At 32.0% G+C, this 17,762-nt stretch overlaps 1 protein-coding gene across 4 annotated transcripts in view; it reads left to right on the top strand.

Annotated features, from left to right (window-relative positions):
* The window catches only part of LOC105114320 (mRNA-capping enzyme-like), a 27,819-nt gene extending 14,630 nt beyond the window's left edge, over window positions 1-13,189 (top strand). For all 4 annotated transcript variants that reach the window (XM_011010835.1, XM_011010834.1, XM_011010833.1 and 1 more), the window contains one exon: window positions 12,727-13,189. In XM_011010835.1, the coding sequence (XP_011009137.1) occupies window positions 12,727-12,828 (102 nt within the window). In that variant the 3' untranslated portion in view covers window positions 12,829-13,189. The remainder of the gene's footprint in view (window positions 1-12,726) is intronic.
* The last annotated feature ends 4,573 nt before the right edge of the window (window positions 13,190-17,762 follow it).

The following is a 17,762-nucleotide window of genomic DNA, read 5'->3' as shown; positions in this document are numbered from 1 at the left end:
TTATTGTTGTTGTATTATTGTCATCTATAATTCATACAATTGACCTCCCTATAGTTTGACCTTGATCTTGCCGGGTTATTTGTTACTTTGACACTCCTGTACTTGAAGAAGACATCAATCTTTTAGTCGTGTCAAGAATAAAGATTGTAAACCCTTTAACTGTATAGTTCAAAAAGTATTTATCGTCCTTGCTATTTGAACATTGTTATTTTGCTTAAGAGGTCATGAGTCTTTTCCTGTTGAATATCTTGGTAAGGAAAAAGTCCATTACATCAACATTAATGATATTAGAAATGTCTTCTTACATATCATTAATGCTGATGGACAAATAATAAAGCTATAAAAAACTTTCATATCTTATTTCGTATACAAAATTGATATTGATGGCAATAATCCTTTCATAGAGTTGATTTTGATTGAAATATAACCAACTCTTATAGAACTTTTATATACTTAGGGGTGTAGGGAAACGACAATCCTAAGCTCTTACTAGGGTTTTAGGGATAGCCTTGCAACCCAACATGAGGCCAAAAAGGCCATTGATTATATGTTTGGATTTAAAATGATTCTAAACTCAAGGATTTTAGATCTAGCATTTGTCTAGACCTACATGTGTTTAGACTCAGCGTGTAGCCGAGCACGAGAGATTTAGGTCTAGAGCCTTCTAAGATCTATATGCGATTGGGCTCGGCGTGTAACCAAGTCCAATGGAGTTGGGTCTGACACTTTGTGAAACCCACAAGTGTTTGGGATCAGCGTGTAGCCGAACTTAAAAGGGTTGGATCTAGCATCTTGCAAAACCCACATGCGTTTGGGCTCTACATATAGCTAAATCTAAAGGTGTTAGGTGTGTTGAGTCTTATATCTTGCTAGACTTACAAGTGTTTAAGCTCAGCACATAGCTGAGCCTAATGGTATTGAGTGTGTTGGGTCTACCATCTTGCCAAATCCAAATGCCTTTGGCTTTGATTTGTGGTTGAACCCAAATGTTTTAGGGATAGAAATAAAACTAGATCTACGTCACCTGGACATGGTACTTTATCGATATATAAAGAGTTGTGTATAAAATATGTTAACCCATTAATAGCCCCCAAGTCTTTACGTATTCAATACATAAAGATTTTAAAAAGTCATCTTTAATGAAATACTTTTTACCTTTCTAATGATTTTTGTCTGTCTCATGTAGAACTGTGGGGATCCTTATGGCTAGATGACTCGTTCTTATTAGAAGATGCTTTTCGAGAAACAAAATGACAGTTTGTAATTAGCATAATAATTAAGAAAATTCAAGTTTTTAGATCAATTAGGGTTAAATTGACAAAATTTACAACCAAAGACCAATTTGCAAAAAGCACCAGTTAATAAGGACTTAATTGACAACAAAACTGGGTGTAAAATTGAAGAAATTAAAAATTTAATGGCCAATTAGGAGCTAAATTGCATAAATCCAAGATTAAGGACCAAAGTGCAAAAGGTACTGAAATCTGGGGTTCAAATTGAAGTTCAACAGGGGATGAATTACACTAAATAAGAGGTTTAGGGTTAATTAGGGGTGTAATTGAAAGAATATGAAAGTAGAAGGACTTAATTGAAGTTGGATAAAAATCCTTTAATGAACCAAAAATGGCACCATTTATGTATTTAAAAAAAAAGGACCAGACAAAATGTTGTCTGGTCATTGTTCATTATCTTCCCCGATTTTACCTGAAATGACAGCTCAATGAGCTACTTTTAAGGTGCATTTAATGCGTTATATATCCACCAAAATTAATAATACATGCACCAAAATGGTCACCTAACATCCCTCTATCCTCGAGTATGGTTTATTCATGCCTATTAACATGAAACTAGCCCTTGCCTAAAGTGGCCAACTTAGGTAGCCTTTTCCTGCAGATTTGACAACTCACGATGCACATTTTGAACTAACAGTTGAGATTCTTTCCAGTAGAACCAAAGGCCACGATTTGGCATCATTAAAGATAAAATATCCCTCTTTCACCTCTTATAAATAGGTGTGTATTTCATGGCTTGATTATAAAGAAAATTGGGTCCAAAATTAGCAAAAAACCAGCATTCCCCACCACCTTTTCTTCCCAGCCGACACCTTCCTTTGTTTTTTTCTCTCTCCATTGTCCCAACCACCAACCAAAGCCACCACTATCCTGTCCACCACCAACTCCACCACACGTTGTTAGTATGACTGCTAGTCCACCCCACCACTCTTGGAACAACTGCCATTCCTCCCTCTCTCTCACTTCTATAAAATAGTTCTTCTTCCTCCACTAACGACCAATACTAGCCACCATCTTTGCCATAGCTTCAACCATCATCCTCATGTCATCCCTTCCCTGTCACGACTAACAAGGCATCTAGTTAGGCACTCCGGTGTTAAGTAGTGCTGCCCTTCCATTGTTGCAACCAAGTTGCTGTACGTAGAATGAGAATTCATTCTACATGCACCATAATTAATTAGCATGGTTTCTTGGTCGGGCCATCAACCATGCGAGCCTAGGTCAAACCATTTGGGTCTGACCCAACCCGTAAAAGAAAAAAAAAGGATCTGTTGGGCTAAGATCGCCCTAACCTAACATTCCTAGGCTCAGCCCAGTCAGCTGGGCTGGCCCAGCCCATGTATATTTATTATATATTTAGTTATAATAATTAATATATATTATAATATTTAAAACAAAAAAAATTCAAAAATCATTTCAAAAAAATTATGATTTTCTCAAATATTTTTTATATTAATTTTACATAATATCGAGTTGTATATTTACACTGTAAAATATGAATTCAGTATAAAATACTTGGTTTTCTTTGAAATATTTCAAAAAAAATCTCAAAATTTTTTAAATTAATTTCACTTTCAAAAAACCAAAAAAATATTTTGTTTTCATGCATATAGCCAAAACCTAAAAATTTTTCAAGCATATTTTTATTAAGAAATTGCATCTTTCTCATATTTTGAAAACCAAAACAATAAAGATCATAACCAGTTTATGATCATCCATTAGGGTTTGATCAAAATATCAAAAACCTTTTTTCAATCTCTTTTTTAGGGTTCAGATGTAAACTTTAATATATGTGATGTGTAAAATTACGCGATAAAGTACACATTCATGTATTAAAAATAAAAAAAATATAAATAAATACGATGTTAAAATTCAGACTTTATAACAATTAGGATTTAACCCAATAAGGTAGAGACTTTCTCATGAAGAAAGATCTACCTTGAACCTTAGAAATGATTAACTATGAAAAACTGTTAAATTATAATCTGAATAAAATATACAAAGTATTGAATAGATTAAATAAAATGATTTTAATTATTGTAATTGGATACAATAGAATAAAATATAAGATGTTATGGTGAGAATTAAGTAAAAAGAAGAGTTGAGTGACAAAAATAAAAATGAGGAGAAATGAGGGCCAATGTATAAATAGGTAACAGTTAGACTATAAATGTTCCATTTTTTTCTTTTTTAGCCGTGAACTTTAAACAAAGAAAGGGGGAAAAATTGTATGATTTTTTTTATTTAAATTCTCATTGATTTCACTAATTAAAGTGAGTAATTAGAGTGATTAACTTAATTAAACATCAAAAGGAGTTGATTTTATGGTGGTGAATGCATTGGAGGAAGGATTTCAAGCTAGGGTTTGAAAATGGAGAAGAAGAAAACTTAATTTTTCTTGCATTCTTTCCTTAAATCCTTATCAAAGTGAGGTAAATAGCATGCTCCAAATGATTAATTCTTTTAATTTTATGTTTGATTAAGGATTATGCAAGATTATGATTATATGAAGCTGTGGATTTATGTTATAATTTATAAGAATAATGCAAATTATGTTTGAACCATGTTAGAAAGCATGAATTATGATTGAGTAAGCATTTAGTTTTAAATAAAAAAACAAAAAATATTTTTTCTCATTTTAATTGAATATTTGGCCAAAAGAGGAATAATTTAGGGGATTTGAGCTTTAATACAATTATTTAGAAAATATGGGAATATGAAGTTTATAAGTGTTATTATATAAATGGAGTAAGAATTTTTCAAAGAGAAAAAAAATTTCTTCACTTTCTTCCCTAGGTTGTTTTTGGCTAAATGGATAAGACAAATTAAAGAATGGAGTTTAAATGATATTCCTGAGGAGTTTTCAGCTAAATGGAGAAGAAAAATTAAAGAATAGAGTTTAAATGATATTACTGAGGAGTTTAGAGTTCAAATTGAAGACAATTGATGTTGATAGGTTAAATTGAATAGGGATTTTTGTGAAAAAAATAAGTAAATATTTTAAAAAGGAGGGTTTTGTCCTTCTTGAATTAAAAGTCAATTAAATTCAATTAAGGGTGTTGGATTTAATCAAAGAACATGTAATGTGTATTAGAATTTTACTGATTCAAATGAATGAACAATGACAAAGTAATTTTTGTTGGAATAGAGGAGGTCACAGGACCTTATTAGCAACAAGAGAACTCTTCACACGTATAGACACCAGGTAGGTGTTCGACAACTTAGAGTAATTAATTAGTTTATATTTTTTTATTGTAGAATAAATTCTATATATTGTAAATTCTAATGCTAGTTACTGAAATAATGCCCTAGTGAATGGACAGTTATTGAAAATAATGCCTTATTGAATAGGCAAGTCTTGAAGATTATTTTTTGGTTTCTGAAAATAATGCCTTGTTGAATGAATAAGCCTTAAAGATCATTTCATAATTATTGAAATTTATACCTGGTTGAATGGTCATGTTAAGAAAATTAATTTACAAATTAATGAGATAATTACTCGATGTAAAATAGATTAATTGTAAAACTTTAAAGTTAAATATGCTGTTTTGTGGGAGACATTCTTGATATTTTTATTTTAGTAGATTTATCCCTATGTTTAGAAGAGAATTTATGAAACTAGAAATTTCAAAAAGAAATTATGCTAATTTACTCTATGATATGAAAGTTACTTCAATATATATGAATAATTAGTCCTTAATCAATTACTTATTGAAATTTGCAATTGTTTTAATAATGTTTAATGCGATTATGTTTCTAGGTACATCGCGCTCTCGATCTGTAAAGTAGATGCTTGGATAAATAATTTTGTTATATAATTAATGTAATTGGAAGAACTAATATTTTGTTGTACTATACTTCTATATCTGAAATTGTAATGTTTAACTTATTATCTCGTGTATGATGTAATTTATAATGTTATTATTATTAAGTTGAATTATGGGTGGTTATATATATATTTGAGCACGAATACTTAAAAGAAGAGACGATGCATGTTAAGAATTTATTAGTTTTATTATAGTGTTCTATAGAAAATATAATTGAGATATTGAAACACTTGAGTTTTTGAAATTGAAATGATGGGACAAATATTGTGATTGATGTTAAAGGTTGAAAATAATTGAGTCGATAATTTGGTATCTAAAAAATATAAAGGAAACTCTGCCGAAATTTTAGGAAATATATATATATATATATATAATGTGTGTGTGTGTGTGTGAACTATGAATATATATCATATATTTTGAGTTTATAATTTGAGACTGCTACATTAACGAATAAAAACTCGACTTAAAAAATAATAATTAAACAATAATATAGTTTACCCTTAGGGAGGGTGTGTTGAGAGTGATGCGTCTTCTCTTTATATAATCAACCCCTTATTTAGACTCTCATAGGTAATAGGTTCTTAATAACCATAATATTAATTGGCAGCTTCTAAACATTAATCATAATTTTATGATTAAATTCAAAAATCCTTCCTAACATACCATACTTTACACTAGAGGCATGACAAAAAACCTTCGCCATTGTTAGACGACGTCACATCACCCCCGTGACAATTATAATGTCAAAAGATTAATTTAAAAAACAAATCATACCATAATAGAAAAATAGAAGGATAAAAAAATTAGGTTCATTGTTCAAACAATAGCCATAAAAGAGAAATCCTATATTTTTTTGATTTTGGTCAAATTGGTCCCACAATTGTTTTTGCAAGAAATAAAATAATATATTTTTTTTAAAATTAAGAATCATCTTGATGCCTAAATGATTTTTTAACATCATAATAATCTCATAAAAAATAAAATAAAACAAAACATATAACCAAATTCTAAGTCAATATAATATCAAAGTATGAATTTAGAAAAATATTAAAATAAAAAAAGTACAATATTACTATCTATAATGCACAAAGTCTTGGTGCAGGAGGATCGCATAGTAAAATCAACAGATATTTTAGATTTTTTTTTAAAATCTATAATGCACAAAGTCTTGGTGCAGGAGGATCGCATAGTAAAATCAACAGATATTTTAGATTTTTTTTTAAATTTTAATGAATAAATAAATTTAACTTTGATGTTGATTAAAAAATAATTTTATTATTAATATTAAATATTTTTAAGATTAATTAAGTGAGTTTTTTTTTCAAAAATAAGTATAGTGTCTAAAAAGTATACCAAAACTATCACAACTGAAAATTTATTTATTAAAATAGCAAAGTTTTATGAAATGCAAAAGTGGCATAAGTGCAGCTAAAATATTATTGTATCAGTAATATTTTTCTTGTAATTTGTTTGTCAAAATAACATATTATTAATTTTTAACTCTTTGTCAAAAAAACCTAACAAATTCAAAAATTAATTTTATTTCAAGTCAATTTATAAATAAACAAACTCAATTTATAATTAAAAAAATTATTTTATTATATCAACAAAATAAATTAAAGATGAGAAGAGAGATAAATGACACCATGGGGGAGAAAGAGGGAGAAAGAGGTGTTCTATCACTGTAGAGAGAGAGCATGGGCAAGGGAAAGATCAAGAGAGGGAGGGTGAGCGCCACGAGAAGGAGGAAAAGAAAAAGAAAAAGAAAAAGAAAAAGAAAAATGATTTTTTTCCAATTTTAATTTGATTGGACACGTAGGCACACACGCGCGTCTCATTAACTGTATTATTTTAATAAATAAATTTCAACCGTGATAGTTTGTGCCAGGCTTTATTCGCTTACAACTCACGCTTCATAATTCTAGGGTTTTAACCGGCTGAAAGTCAAAATCTCTCTGCCACAGCCACTTCACATGCACTCTGTCTGGTCCTTTTGACCGGGTTTTTTCTTCGCTTTCTTGCTAACGGTGAACTTCCTATAATTTTTCCATGTGGATTCAAACGCAGTTTTTTACATCAATCTTTTTTAGAAGCTACTCTTTTTTTGTTTAATTGAAATTAAAAAAAGAAGAAGATGGCTTGGTTATCCATTAAGGAAGTTCTAAACTGGATGCTCGAGTTCTGCATTAACCTTTATACTAGCAAGAAGGTGATCGGTGGTTGCATGCATTAGAGACTGATGCTGAGTTTAGACGGAAAGCTTTGTTGTTAATTATTTTAAACTTTTGGTGTTATTCTTCCTTCATCGGCCAAACATAAATGTTGCATGTTAAAAAACAGCGTAGAAAATTTTTGAAATGAAATTTATGGTGATGTATTGCTATAACAAATTGATGGGGGGTTCACGTCTTTTGCTTTTTCCTCGTCCTTTGCTTTATGAATTCTTATGTATTGCCTCTCATTTAGTTTAAATATCCCTACGAAATTGTAGCATCCTGTTTGTTTAGATTTTGTGCATTCCATTTACCATTTCAGGACAATCATGAGATGGATGTTGTAATGACAAATGATGATGTTCTGGGGGATGAAATACCTAATGACCAGCTCGATGCACTGCGGCAGTTCTGCTACCAAACGCTTAAGCTGAATGCTCCTGTAATTTAAACTTCTTTTATGCTGCTCAATCGTTCTTATATTTTAAGATATCTTAGATTTGGTTTAGCACCCATGTCTTTTTGCTTCCCAAGTTACCTTATGCTGATATGCATTGTCTTGATCATTTTGACCAAGTGTGAATTCAGTTTTCTCCTTGTAATATGTTTTTCACACATCCTGCACCTCCTAGGTTTCGTGTACAAATGCCATTAGTTGTTTTTTATTTTCACATAAAAAATGATTGAAATTTGATTGTGGAATGTACCCAGATAATGGGTGAAAAAATGTTGTTCATAACTTCTTAATTTTTGAAATCTTGAGCTAGAAATATCTTCATTCAGACTTCATTTTCTACTGACTTTTTTCTTAAATTTCAGAGAAGAGGAAAACTGATATTCCCTGGGTCGCACCCTGTTTCCCTCAGCAGGTCCAAACTGATTTTCTTTTTATTGTTATTTTGTGTTTTTTGTTATGCTTTGATATACATATTAGGAGGAGGAGCTTCAGTTTTTTGAGTTGGGATCTCTATAACTTAGAACAGAGGTGCCTCTAATCACTATCTTTTAAGCTATGATTTAGACATGCAAGGATATGAAAGAAATCCTAATATTTATGCTCTCTGGATCGAAAATTGCCATGGTTTAGGTTAATAACTCAAAACCATTGAATATGATAATCTTCAATGGTAATTATTAAAAATGTTATAGTAATGGTGATGGGAAGCTGAGATTTTATTGAGCAAATGAAGTCCTGGCATTATGATCGATAACTGAATATTGCTGTCATTTGTATTTCCTACAACCTGAATAATATTTAGGGGAAATAGACAGCGAACTATCGTCTGAGTTTGTACTGTTGCTTGTATATAATTTAGAACACATCATATATAAAATATATTTTAGTTTGTGCTTTGGAGTGGCTTGAATCTCTATCTCTCATGGTGGGAAATGCCTGAAGACATTGGCCCCATTTACTTGATATGTGACCTCCACATTTGAGGTCTGGGGCAGTGGGAACTGCAAAAGTGAACTATGGAGACCTTTCCATTTGCTCAATTCAAAATTGGTTGTTTATATGTTGTGCCTGTTAGAAGGAAATTTGTGTTTTTTATTCTTTTGCTTGCTTTATTATGAATGCAGTGAAGCCTAAATTTTACAGTAGACGGAAAATGATTCTTAATTTTATTAATTTCTTTTCCCCATTTCAAATGAAGAATTGATGGACATGGTATATGTTCATGAGTTATTATAGTGTATACCAATTTGGCTTACAGTGACCAGGGGGGAGCTAGGTCCATTTTATAGGGAAGGTCAAAACTAATATAATAATATATATATTATTAAAAAGTTTATTTATTTAAATTAAAAATATTAAATAATAAAGGATTTTAAAATGTTTTGCAGAGATCCGGTCCCTGCTTGCCACCCCTAGTTCCGCCCCTAACAGTGACCATGGAGCTTATGAGCCTATTTTAACTTAATTTTTTACTTGGTGTCACTTAATAAGAAAAGTATTGAATTTGGCGGCATGCAGGGACAACTTACTGCTGTTGAGGACGCATTATTATTATGCAACATGGAAGGCTGATGGAACAAGATACATGATGTTAATTACGGTGGACGGGTGTTTTTTGATAGATAGGGATTTTAAATTCCGAAGGGTACAGATGAGGTTTCCTTGCAGATACACCAATGAAGTATGCATCTACTCATTTCTTCCTCTAGGATGGTTTCTTTAGGACTCTCATTTGTATAGTTCTTGACATGTTGCTCAGATGATCTTCAATATGACTGCTTTTGTCTTGTTTTGATAAGGGTCCAGCTGATAAGATGCACCACTTTACGTTACTTGATGGGGAGATGATTATTGATACTTTGCCGGACTCGCAGAAGCAGGAGAGAAGATACCTTATCTATGATATGATGGCGATCAACCAAGTGTCTGTCACAGAGGTTAAATTTACAATGAAATTTATGGACATTAAATTATTTTTACAGATTAAATCACTTATTTCATTCCTCCCCTAAAGCAAAGAACCATCAGAGACTTTTTGTGAGAGCTATATATTTATTTGTCTATTTTAAATGAAGTTGCTGGAGCGATATTTTGTCATTTAATGAGGGCAACCATATGGGCAAAGCTGGGGTAATTTTGTAGGATGTTAGGGGCAATTGAAGACTTTCAATTTTGTTTTGGGTAGGGAGGGGAGTGTTTACTTCATCAATTTAATTCTGTAATCGGGAGATTTTATCTGGTGGAGCAAAAAACCTAGAATTTTACCACGTGGTGCATGGTGTTATTTCGTGGGGCAGTGTGGGCTATTTTTCCCACTCTGGATCTGTCCCTGGTGGTGTAGAATTGATTTAAATGTGCAATCATGAAGTGCATTCATGTGCCATTGGTGAAAACTTTTAACAATTTATCCCATTCTGTTGAAGCCTTTGGTCAGTATATTCTTGAACATCACCCCCATCTTTGGCTGCAATTTTGGGGATTCACAACCACTGTCATAAAGATGCAGGCTTATGTGCCTGAACGTTAGGGATGATTTGAAAGGGGAACGACTTTCTCTTCACGTGCTTTTAACAAATGAGCACTAAGCACTGCAATACGAGGCTTTTCTCTGAGGCTGGCTGATAAAGATGGTTTTCACCCTGCTGTAGCTTTGTGATAGGAGTAGTTTACGAAATAAATGGAAATCACTGGACAAGTTGGATTGGATTTCTTAAATGCTCGTGCAAGTGTAAGCAACAAAAGAGATCTGTTTGAGAATTCTTTCAGATTTCTTCAGTGATTGGAAGCAGTTTAAAGGGTTGTGTGGGCACCAATATAAGCTGCCAATCAGCTCATAAAGAATAACTGGGAATGTGGAGAAACCTGTTTGTATCCTAGTCAACCATTTGATAACCTTTTTTCATTGATCAGCAGTTGCTCTACAATTGATTTTGTTTGCTAGGAGTACAAGGAGGAGAAAGACATGCTTATATGGCATTGTCTATTTAATTATTTTGTTTGTTCGTATTTGCAATGATCTCTTCCTAATCATTTCAACTGATTTTCTGGGATATAGTTTGGAGAGTATTTTGGGTAATTAGAATCATTCATTTAGATGACTATGCTGTACTTGTTTCAGGAACACATAGCAGAGTATACTGTATACCTTCAACCTAATGAAATGCTTTTCCTTTATTCCATCTACTAATTATAGGATTCGATGATCAACTGTTTCTGCAGCGGCCCTTTCATGAACGATGGAAGATGCTTGAAAAAGAAGTGATTGAGCCCCGGAATTATGAACGCCATAACATTTACCAGAGTCGAAATCCATATTATAGATATGACCTGGAACCTTTCAGGGTATGAGAAGATTTTGTATTGGGTTTGCAATATATGATACTTGTCCCCTCTTTTTTTATTACGAAATTATGTTTTTTTTTTTTTTGAATTGTTCACCAGGTGAGAAGAAAGAATTTCTGGCCGCTTTCTACTGTTACCAAGCTCCTAAATGAATTTATACCAAAGCTTTCACATGATGCAGATGGTCTTATTTTTCAGGTGACAAGGATGGCTTTTTGAACTTTTTGCACAACTCATCCGTTGGAGATTTTTTATTCTAAATACTCTTACCATTTGAGTCCCGATATTGTGGTCCTATGTCAATGATCTAATAAATATCATTTGCACACAACACCCAAAAATTCTGCATACTTTGCACCTCTCACATATCATACAGTAAAAGACTTGTCATGTGTTGGATGCTTTTTATAGTGTTATTCCATTGTGAACAAGAGATTACTCATGATTTTATTTGCCAGCGTTGGGATGATCCTTATGTTCCTCGCACTCATGAAGGCCTTTTGAAGTGGAAATATCCTGAAATGAACTCAGTTGACTTCCGATTTGAGGTGTGTCCGTCAACATCACCAAAACTTAGCTGCTAACTCTGATGTTTTTGTGTTTTCCATCTTCATCCCTTTGATGAGCTTGAAATTCCCAATTGATGTTTACATCCTGATATTTAGTTGCATGTATTGACAGGTTGATGATGATGATCGTCATTTACTTTATCTGAATGAACGAGGGACAAAGAAACTGATGGAAGGCCACAAAGTTGCATTCAAAGGTTGATGTGATTTTTCATGCATCTTGATTTCACAAGTTTCGTTCCAGTATAGAAAATCCTGAGTTAACAATTTACGCAACCCTTGTATTGGAAAACACTGGGATTTCAGTTGATAACCTTTGCTGCCTTTGATAATCTATTCCAACTGTTGCTAACCATTTGCTTGGTGAATGTGATGGTAGGGAGGTTCTGTTTTTTTTTTTTTTTTTTTGAATAGTGGGTATTTTGCCATTCAGATCGGCAAATGCGGTATTCCTTGTTAATGCAAGCAATTGTACGGGTGTCCACTGCCTTGAGCTGAATCCCATTTTCATATGCTCATATTTTTTCATCTGGGCATGCTCTCAGCTTGCTATACATTCATTTCGTTTTCTTTATTTCATTTACCTGGTTGTTTTTTGGCTTTCAATTTATTGTTCTGGTTCTTACTCCAAGACCTAAAAACTTGCAGATGATTTAGATCCCTCTTCATACTCAGGGAAGATAATTGAGTGTTCTTGGGATTCAGAGGAACATGTATGGGTCTGTATGCGGGTGCGGACTGATAAATCAACACCCAACGAGTTCAATACCTACAAGAAGGTCTGTTCTATCACCTTTATATGCACACATATCTGTTTATATATGTGAATTCTGATGCATGTGTGTTGTATGTATTTGTCATGCTTTAATTAATACGCTACTATAGTATCTATTAGACATGCTACTATAGTATCTATTAGACATTTTTCCTCTTCCTCTTTTATGTTTTTGATGGATTACTCTTTACTGGAGTAAATGAATCTTCCTGCTGCTTCTTAACAGGCGATGTCCTGCTGATTCTTAACAGGTGATGCGAAGCATCAGGGATAATATAACAGAGGATGTGTTGTTGAATGAGATTTACGAGATCATTCGCCTGCCCATGTATGCTGATAGTATTCAGGATTGAGAGTAAAGCTCAGCAGCATGCAAATGCATCTCGGCGTAGGTGTTGGACAGATTAGTAAATAGCCACCATGTTTAAATTGCTAGCAGAACAAGAAGAATCCAACACTGATCTTTAATGCTTGCATGCTCTGGGTCTTTGCTGGTTTTACTTGGTTGAAGTTGGGTATGTACTGGAGCTTATCGTCTGGAGGTCACCGTGATGTTATGTTATTAGTTATAGCTCTATTGATATCCACCCAGTGGGTGCTGTGCTAGTAAGTTGTACGATCCAGTTAGTGCGCACTGAAATAGTTTTCTGCATCAGACCCATACTATGTCTTTATCATAGCTGCTCAGATAAGGAAAATTAGGATTAGGGTCAAGGTGTGTATTCTTATAATTTCTCTTTTTATCCGGTGATTTAAAGCTATGATTTAAAGGTAGCTGTCATGGGGTAGGTTTTCACTATGCAAATAAACCTGGGTGACAACCTAATTCTTTATTAGACTCGGGTATTTTTTATCAATTCTACTCGTATTTATTTAAAAATTAATTGTTTTTCTCACCCGAGAGGTTTCTTCAGTTTACCACGTTAAAAAATAAGTGGAATACATAAGTTGATTGCATGCCATAAAATAAAGCATATCAAGAATACAAGAAAAACAAGAACTCTTAACTTTTATTTATCTCGTCAACAAAGGATTACATAATGAGTTTGTGTGCTGTGCATATATATCATATGCTGATTAATGTTTAAAAATATATTTTTATTAAGGTTTTATATTATTATTTTGCACTTGAAGTATCAATAACTTTTTAACTAAAATATGTTTTATAATAACAAGTGTGATACCGTAAGGTATCTTTAATTTATGATAAATGTTCATTTTAAATGTAGGTCCATTACATAAAAAAAAAGATTGATTGATGAGTTGAAGTATTGAAATTGAAAGGACAAAGAGAGGGTAAACTTAGAAAAGAGATGCTGGTGTAGTCCAAACTGTAACACTGTTCGGTAATTGGTTCATATTTGAAGCTATAGATCTCATATTTAGATCTGTTTTATATGGATAAAAAACTGAGACATAGGCTTAAAACTTACATGTGAAAGGATAGACTCAATTCTGGTGTTTGGAAGTTCAAATTTTAGCAACAACGTAGAAGTCTGAATCTGTCTTGCGGCCTAAACACGGTTTAGTATTCAGCCCATATCTCGAGTTCTAGAAGTCCAAATGACCTCAATCATTTTTGCTTGGAAAGCTGAGACAATTTTTTAGAACTTTCATGTGGAAGTCTGAATTCTAACGTTATCAATGACATTTTATTCAAACAAGAAAATAAGAATTGTCACCAAGTCAAGATGTGGCCACCCATTTATCAATTAGTCATCAAATCAATAGTTTTCAATTTTGGCCTATAAATAGAGATATTTGTCATCCATTGTTTTTAAATCAAGATCATGCTCTTGTTTTCTCTCTTTATATTTTTATAATATTTAAGTTTTGTTTTCATTAATATCTTGTTTATGCCTTTTGACATGACTAAAATATTAATGTCTTTTCCCAAGTGCAGGAGTGTCGAAGTAATAAATAACCTGACAAGACCGGGCCGAACCATAGGAAGGTTAATTGTACAAATTATAAATAACAACAATAGTAATAACAATAATAACAATAACAATAGTAGTAACAACAACAACAACAAAAACAACAACAACAACAACAATAACAACAACAACAACAACAACAATAATAATAATAAAGAAAGAGAAGAAGAACAAGATGGTGAGAACTTGGAGATAGAATATTAATGTAAGGATTAAACAATAATAATAACAAATGTCAAGGTTAGAGATTCCACTAATGGTATGTCAAACAACTATAGTATAAACTCTTATTATTCAATTAGAAACCACACACAAATGAGATTTCAATCAGATTATAAATTATTAACATGATAATAACAAGTCATCTTATTCGATTAATGCTAATACTTGTAAATCTCGTCAAGCATTCATGATTATAACTTATGTTAACAACAAATCAAGTTCCTTTCATAACTCAGGTGTCGGTTATACCATACAATATGGGCTATGAAAGTGTCAAGCATTTGTTGTACCAAGTGTTATACAACATAAATCAAGATTAGTCAATTAACAAGCAAAGTATTGAAGAGTGAAAAAGATAACAAATACAAAACATGTTAGTATCAAACATTAAAGTCCATATTAAGTTTACACTATACTTATTCTTACACCATTAGTGTAATTTTTCACCTTGACATAATAAACTTAGCTAGACATTATGAAAGAAAGAAAAATAAATAAACAAAATAGGAACATAAATAAAATAAAAGTTAACTAAGTAAATAAAAGGAAATGAAAGACATAAACTTGATATTAATAAAAACAAAACATAAACATTACAAAAAATACAAAGAGAGAAAGTAACAACATGATCTTGATCTGGAGACCAAGATGCCTAAATGCATGGTAAATGCTTCCTTTTATAAGCCAAAATTGGGAACTATTGATTTGATGACTAATTAATGAGTGGGTGACCAACTCTTGACTTGGTGACAATCCTTATCTTCTCTTGTTTACCCAAAATATCATTAATAACGTCCAAATTAGAGCCACTTAAAAACATGAAAGTTGTAGAAAATTGCCTCAGCTTTATTGTGTAAAATATTCAACTCATTTAGACTTCTAGAACTCCAGATATGTTCAAAATACTGAACAGTGCTCGGGCTGGAGGACAAATTCGGGCTTCTTTGTTGTTGCTATAATTTGGACTTGAAATGGCCTTTTTAGATCTTGGGTTCCATGAAAATTGTAGGCCTATGTCTTACCTTTCCATCCATATAAAGTAGACCTAAATCTAATATCTATTGCTCCAGATATGACCTAATTACCGAATAGTGTTCCGGTTTGGATTGCACCGACATCTTTTTTCTAAGTTTGGTCATCTCTTTCACCTTGCAATTTAAGTTAAAGTTTTCAATAAATCCTTTCATTTATGTGATAGGCTTGCATTTAAAATGAACATTTACCATAAATTAAAGGTATCTTATATTATTAGATATATTATTATAAAACATGCTTTAGTTAAGGAGTTATTGATACTTCAAGTGCAAAATGATGATATAAAACCTTGATAAAAATGTACTTTTAAGTACTAATCACACCCCCCAACCAACTTATTACTAGGCCCTAGTAATCAAAACTTTAAAATAGAAAAACAATTTAAAAATTCCACAAAGCAAGATATTCATCATTTAACTTCCATTAATCTATCTAGATAAACAAACTCTCATTAAATTTATATATTTGCTCAATACCTCTTAACAAGATATTCATAAACCTTTCTTTTATGCTCAATTTATTAACACATAATTATGGGGCTTTTCTTTGAAGAAAACAAAATTTTTGTTTTAATGTTTAAGGTTAACTTCCTTGGGTTGAGATTATTATTTTTGTATTTTTTTAAAAATATATATACATATAATTTAAAAACACCATGCATCTTTAACCCATGTAACGAGCTTTCAACTAATAACTCCTAAACCAGTTGGTCTTAGGGCATTAGGTGTTAAGACACCCCTATGAGCTTAGTAACTCGGGTCGCAGATACTGATAGGTAGATAATGCAATGCTTGATTCCCTTAAGCTTTTCTCCTCAACCTATGTAACAAGCGTTGGGCCAATAACTCCCAATTCAGTTGACTTTAGGGTATTAGATGTTAAAACACCCCTCCGGGCTTAATTGCTTAGGTTAGGGAGGCTACGAAACCAAACTTATCTACATTTTTATTATTATCATTTTTTTCTTTTTTCTTTTTTTAATTATATACTATCCCTTTCCCTTAGTTGTTACCTTTAACAAAAGAACATAAATAATGTAATAATCCAATATACAATCCACAATCATATGTTAAAGTGTGTGTGTAAATTAAGGTTTAAGAATACATGTTAAATAAGTATATGAGCAGAATTAAGTGCTAACAATGCGAGAGTTTGTAAATCTGAATATTTCAAGAAGTATTATGATAGACTTTGTTACGAATGATTACTAAGATGCGTCTCAAGAGTCACTTTAACAAAATAGCTCATTTACTCTGCCATCTTAGTAAAAACAATTATGCACATACTTTATGAAATGAAAATTTTTTTTTTTTTATCAACTACTACTCTCTTCCCCTAACCAAAATGAGACATTGTCCTCAATGTTCTAAGGTAGAAAGATAAAGTATAAAAGATATCACTTGAAATCATGAACACTAACAAACTTGAAACACACTTAAACAAATATAAGAAACAACAAAACACAAATATTATGCTATTAATAAAACCAAAAGACATAAGTTTTTACAAACTAAAATTCAAATCGTAGTTGTGATTATGGCTCACATCTTCCCTTGGTTTTACGTCCAATAACAACTTAAACGCCCTTTATGGGTTGGGGATAGGCTTCCCATCCAGTTTTCTTAAAAACTGGCAAACATGGTTTTTTTTAGTCAGATTCCCAAGACTATGCCAAACATGTTCTTTATGAAAATGAGTTCATAAGTCATGAATTACAAGATGCTTATCTCGACTATGATGAGGCTTAAGAGTCAATAGAAGATTATCTAAAGACTTTGTGTTTTGAAATAAATCCCAGCTTTTGACAATTTTCATAGGTTTTGCAGGATGCATGTGATTCCTTGAATATGGTGGGCCAGTAAAATTCGCTTTATAAGATTTCTACAGTCCTCTTTTTTGATGAGAAATGATCCCTACATGCCGTAGAGTGACAAAATTTAATGAAATTACTTACCTCATTGTCGGGAATGCATTTTTGAAATATTTGATCACGATAATAATTGAATAAATAAGGGTCATCCCAATAAAAATTTTGCACGTTGCTCAAAAATTTTCTTTTGTCTTCAGTACTCCAGTGAGTTGGTAAAAATCCT

Source organism: Populus euphratica, unplaced genomic scaffold (assembly GCF_000495115.2).
Source record: "Populus euphratica unplaced genomic scaffold, PopEup_1.0 scaffold519.1, whole genome shotgun sequence".
Classification (NCBI taxonomy): Eukaryota; Viridiplantae; Streptophyta; class Magnoliopsida; order Malpighiales; family Salicaceae; genus Populus; species Populus euphratica.
Note: the sequence above shows the minus strand (reverse complement) of the source record. Positions and strands in the feature narration are given on the sequence as shown.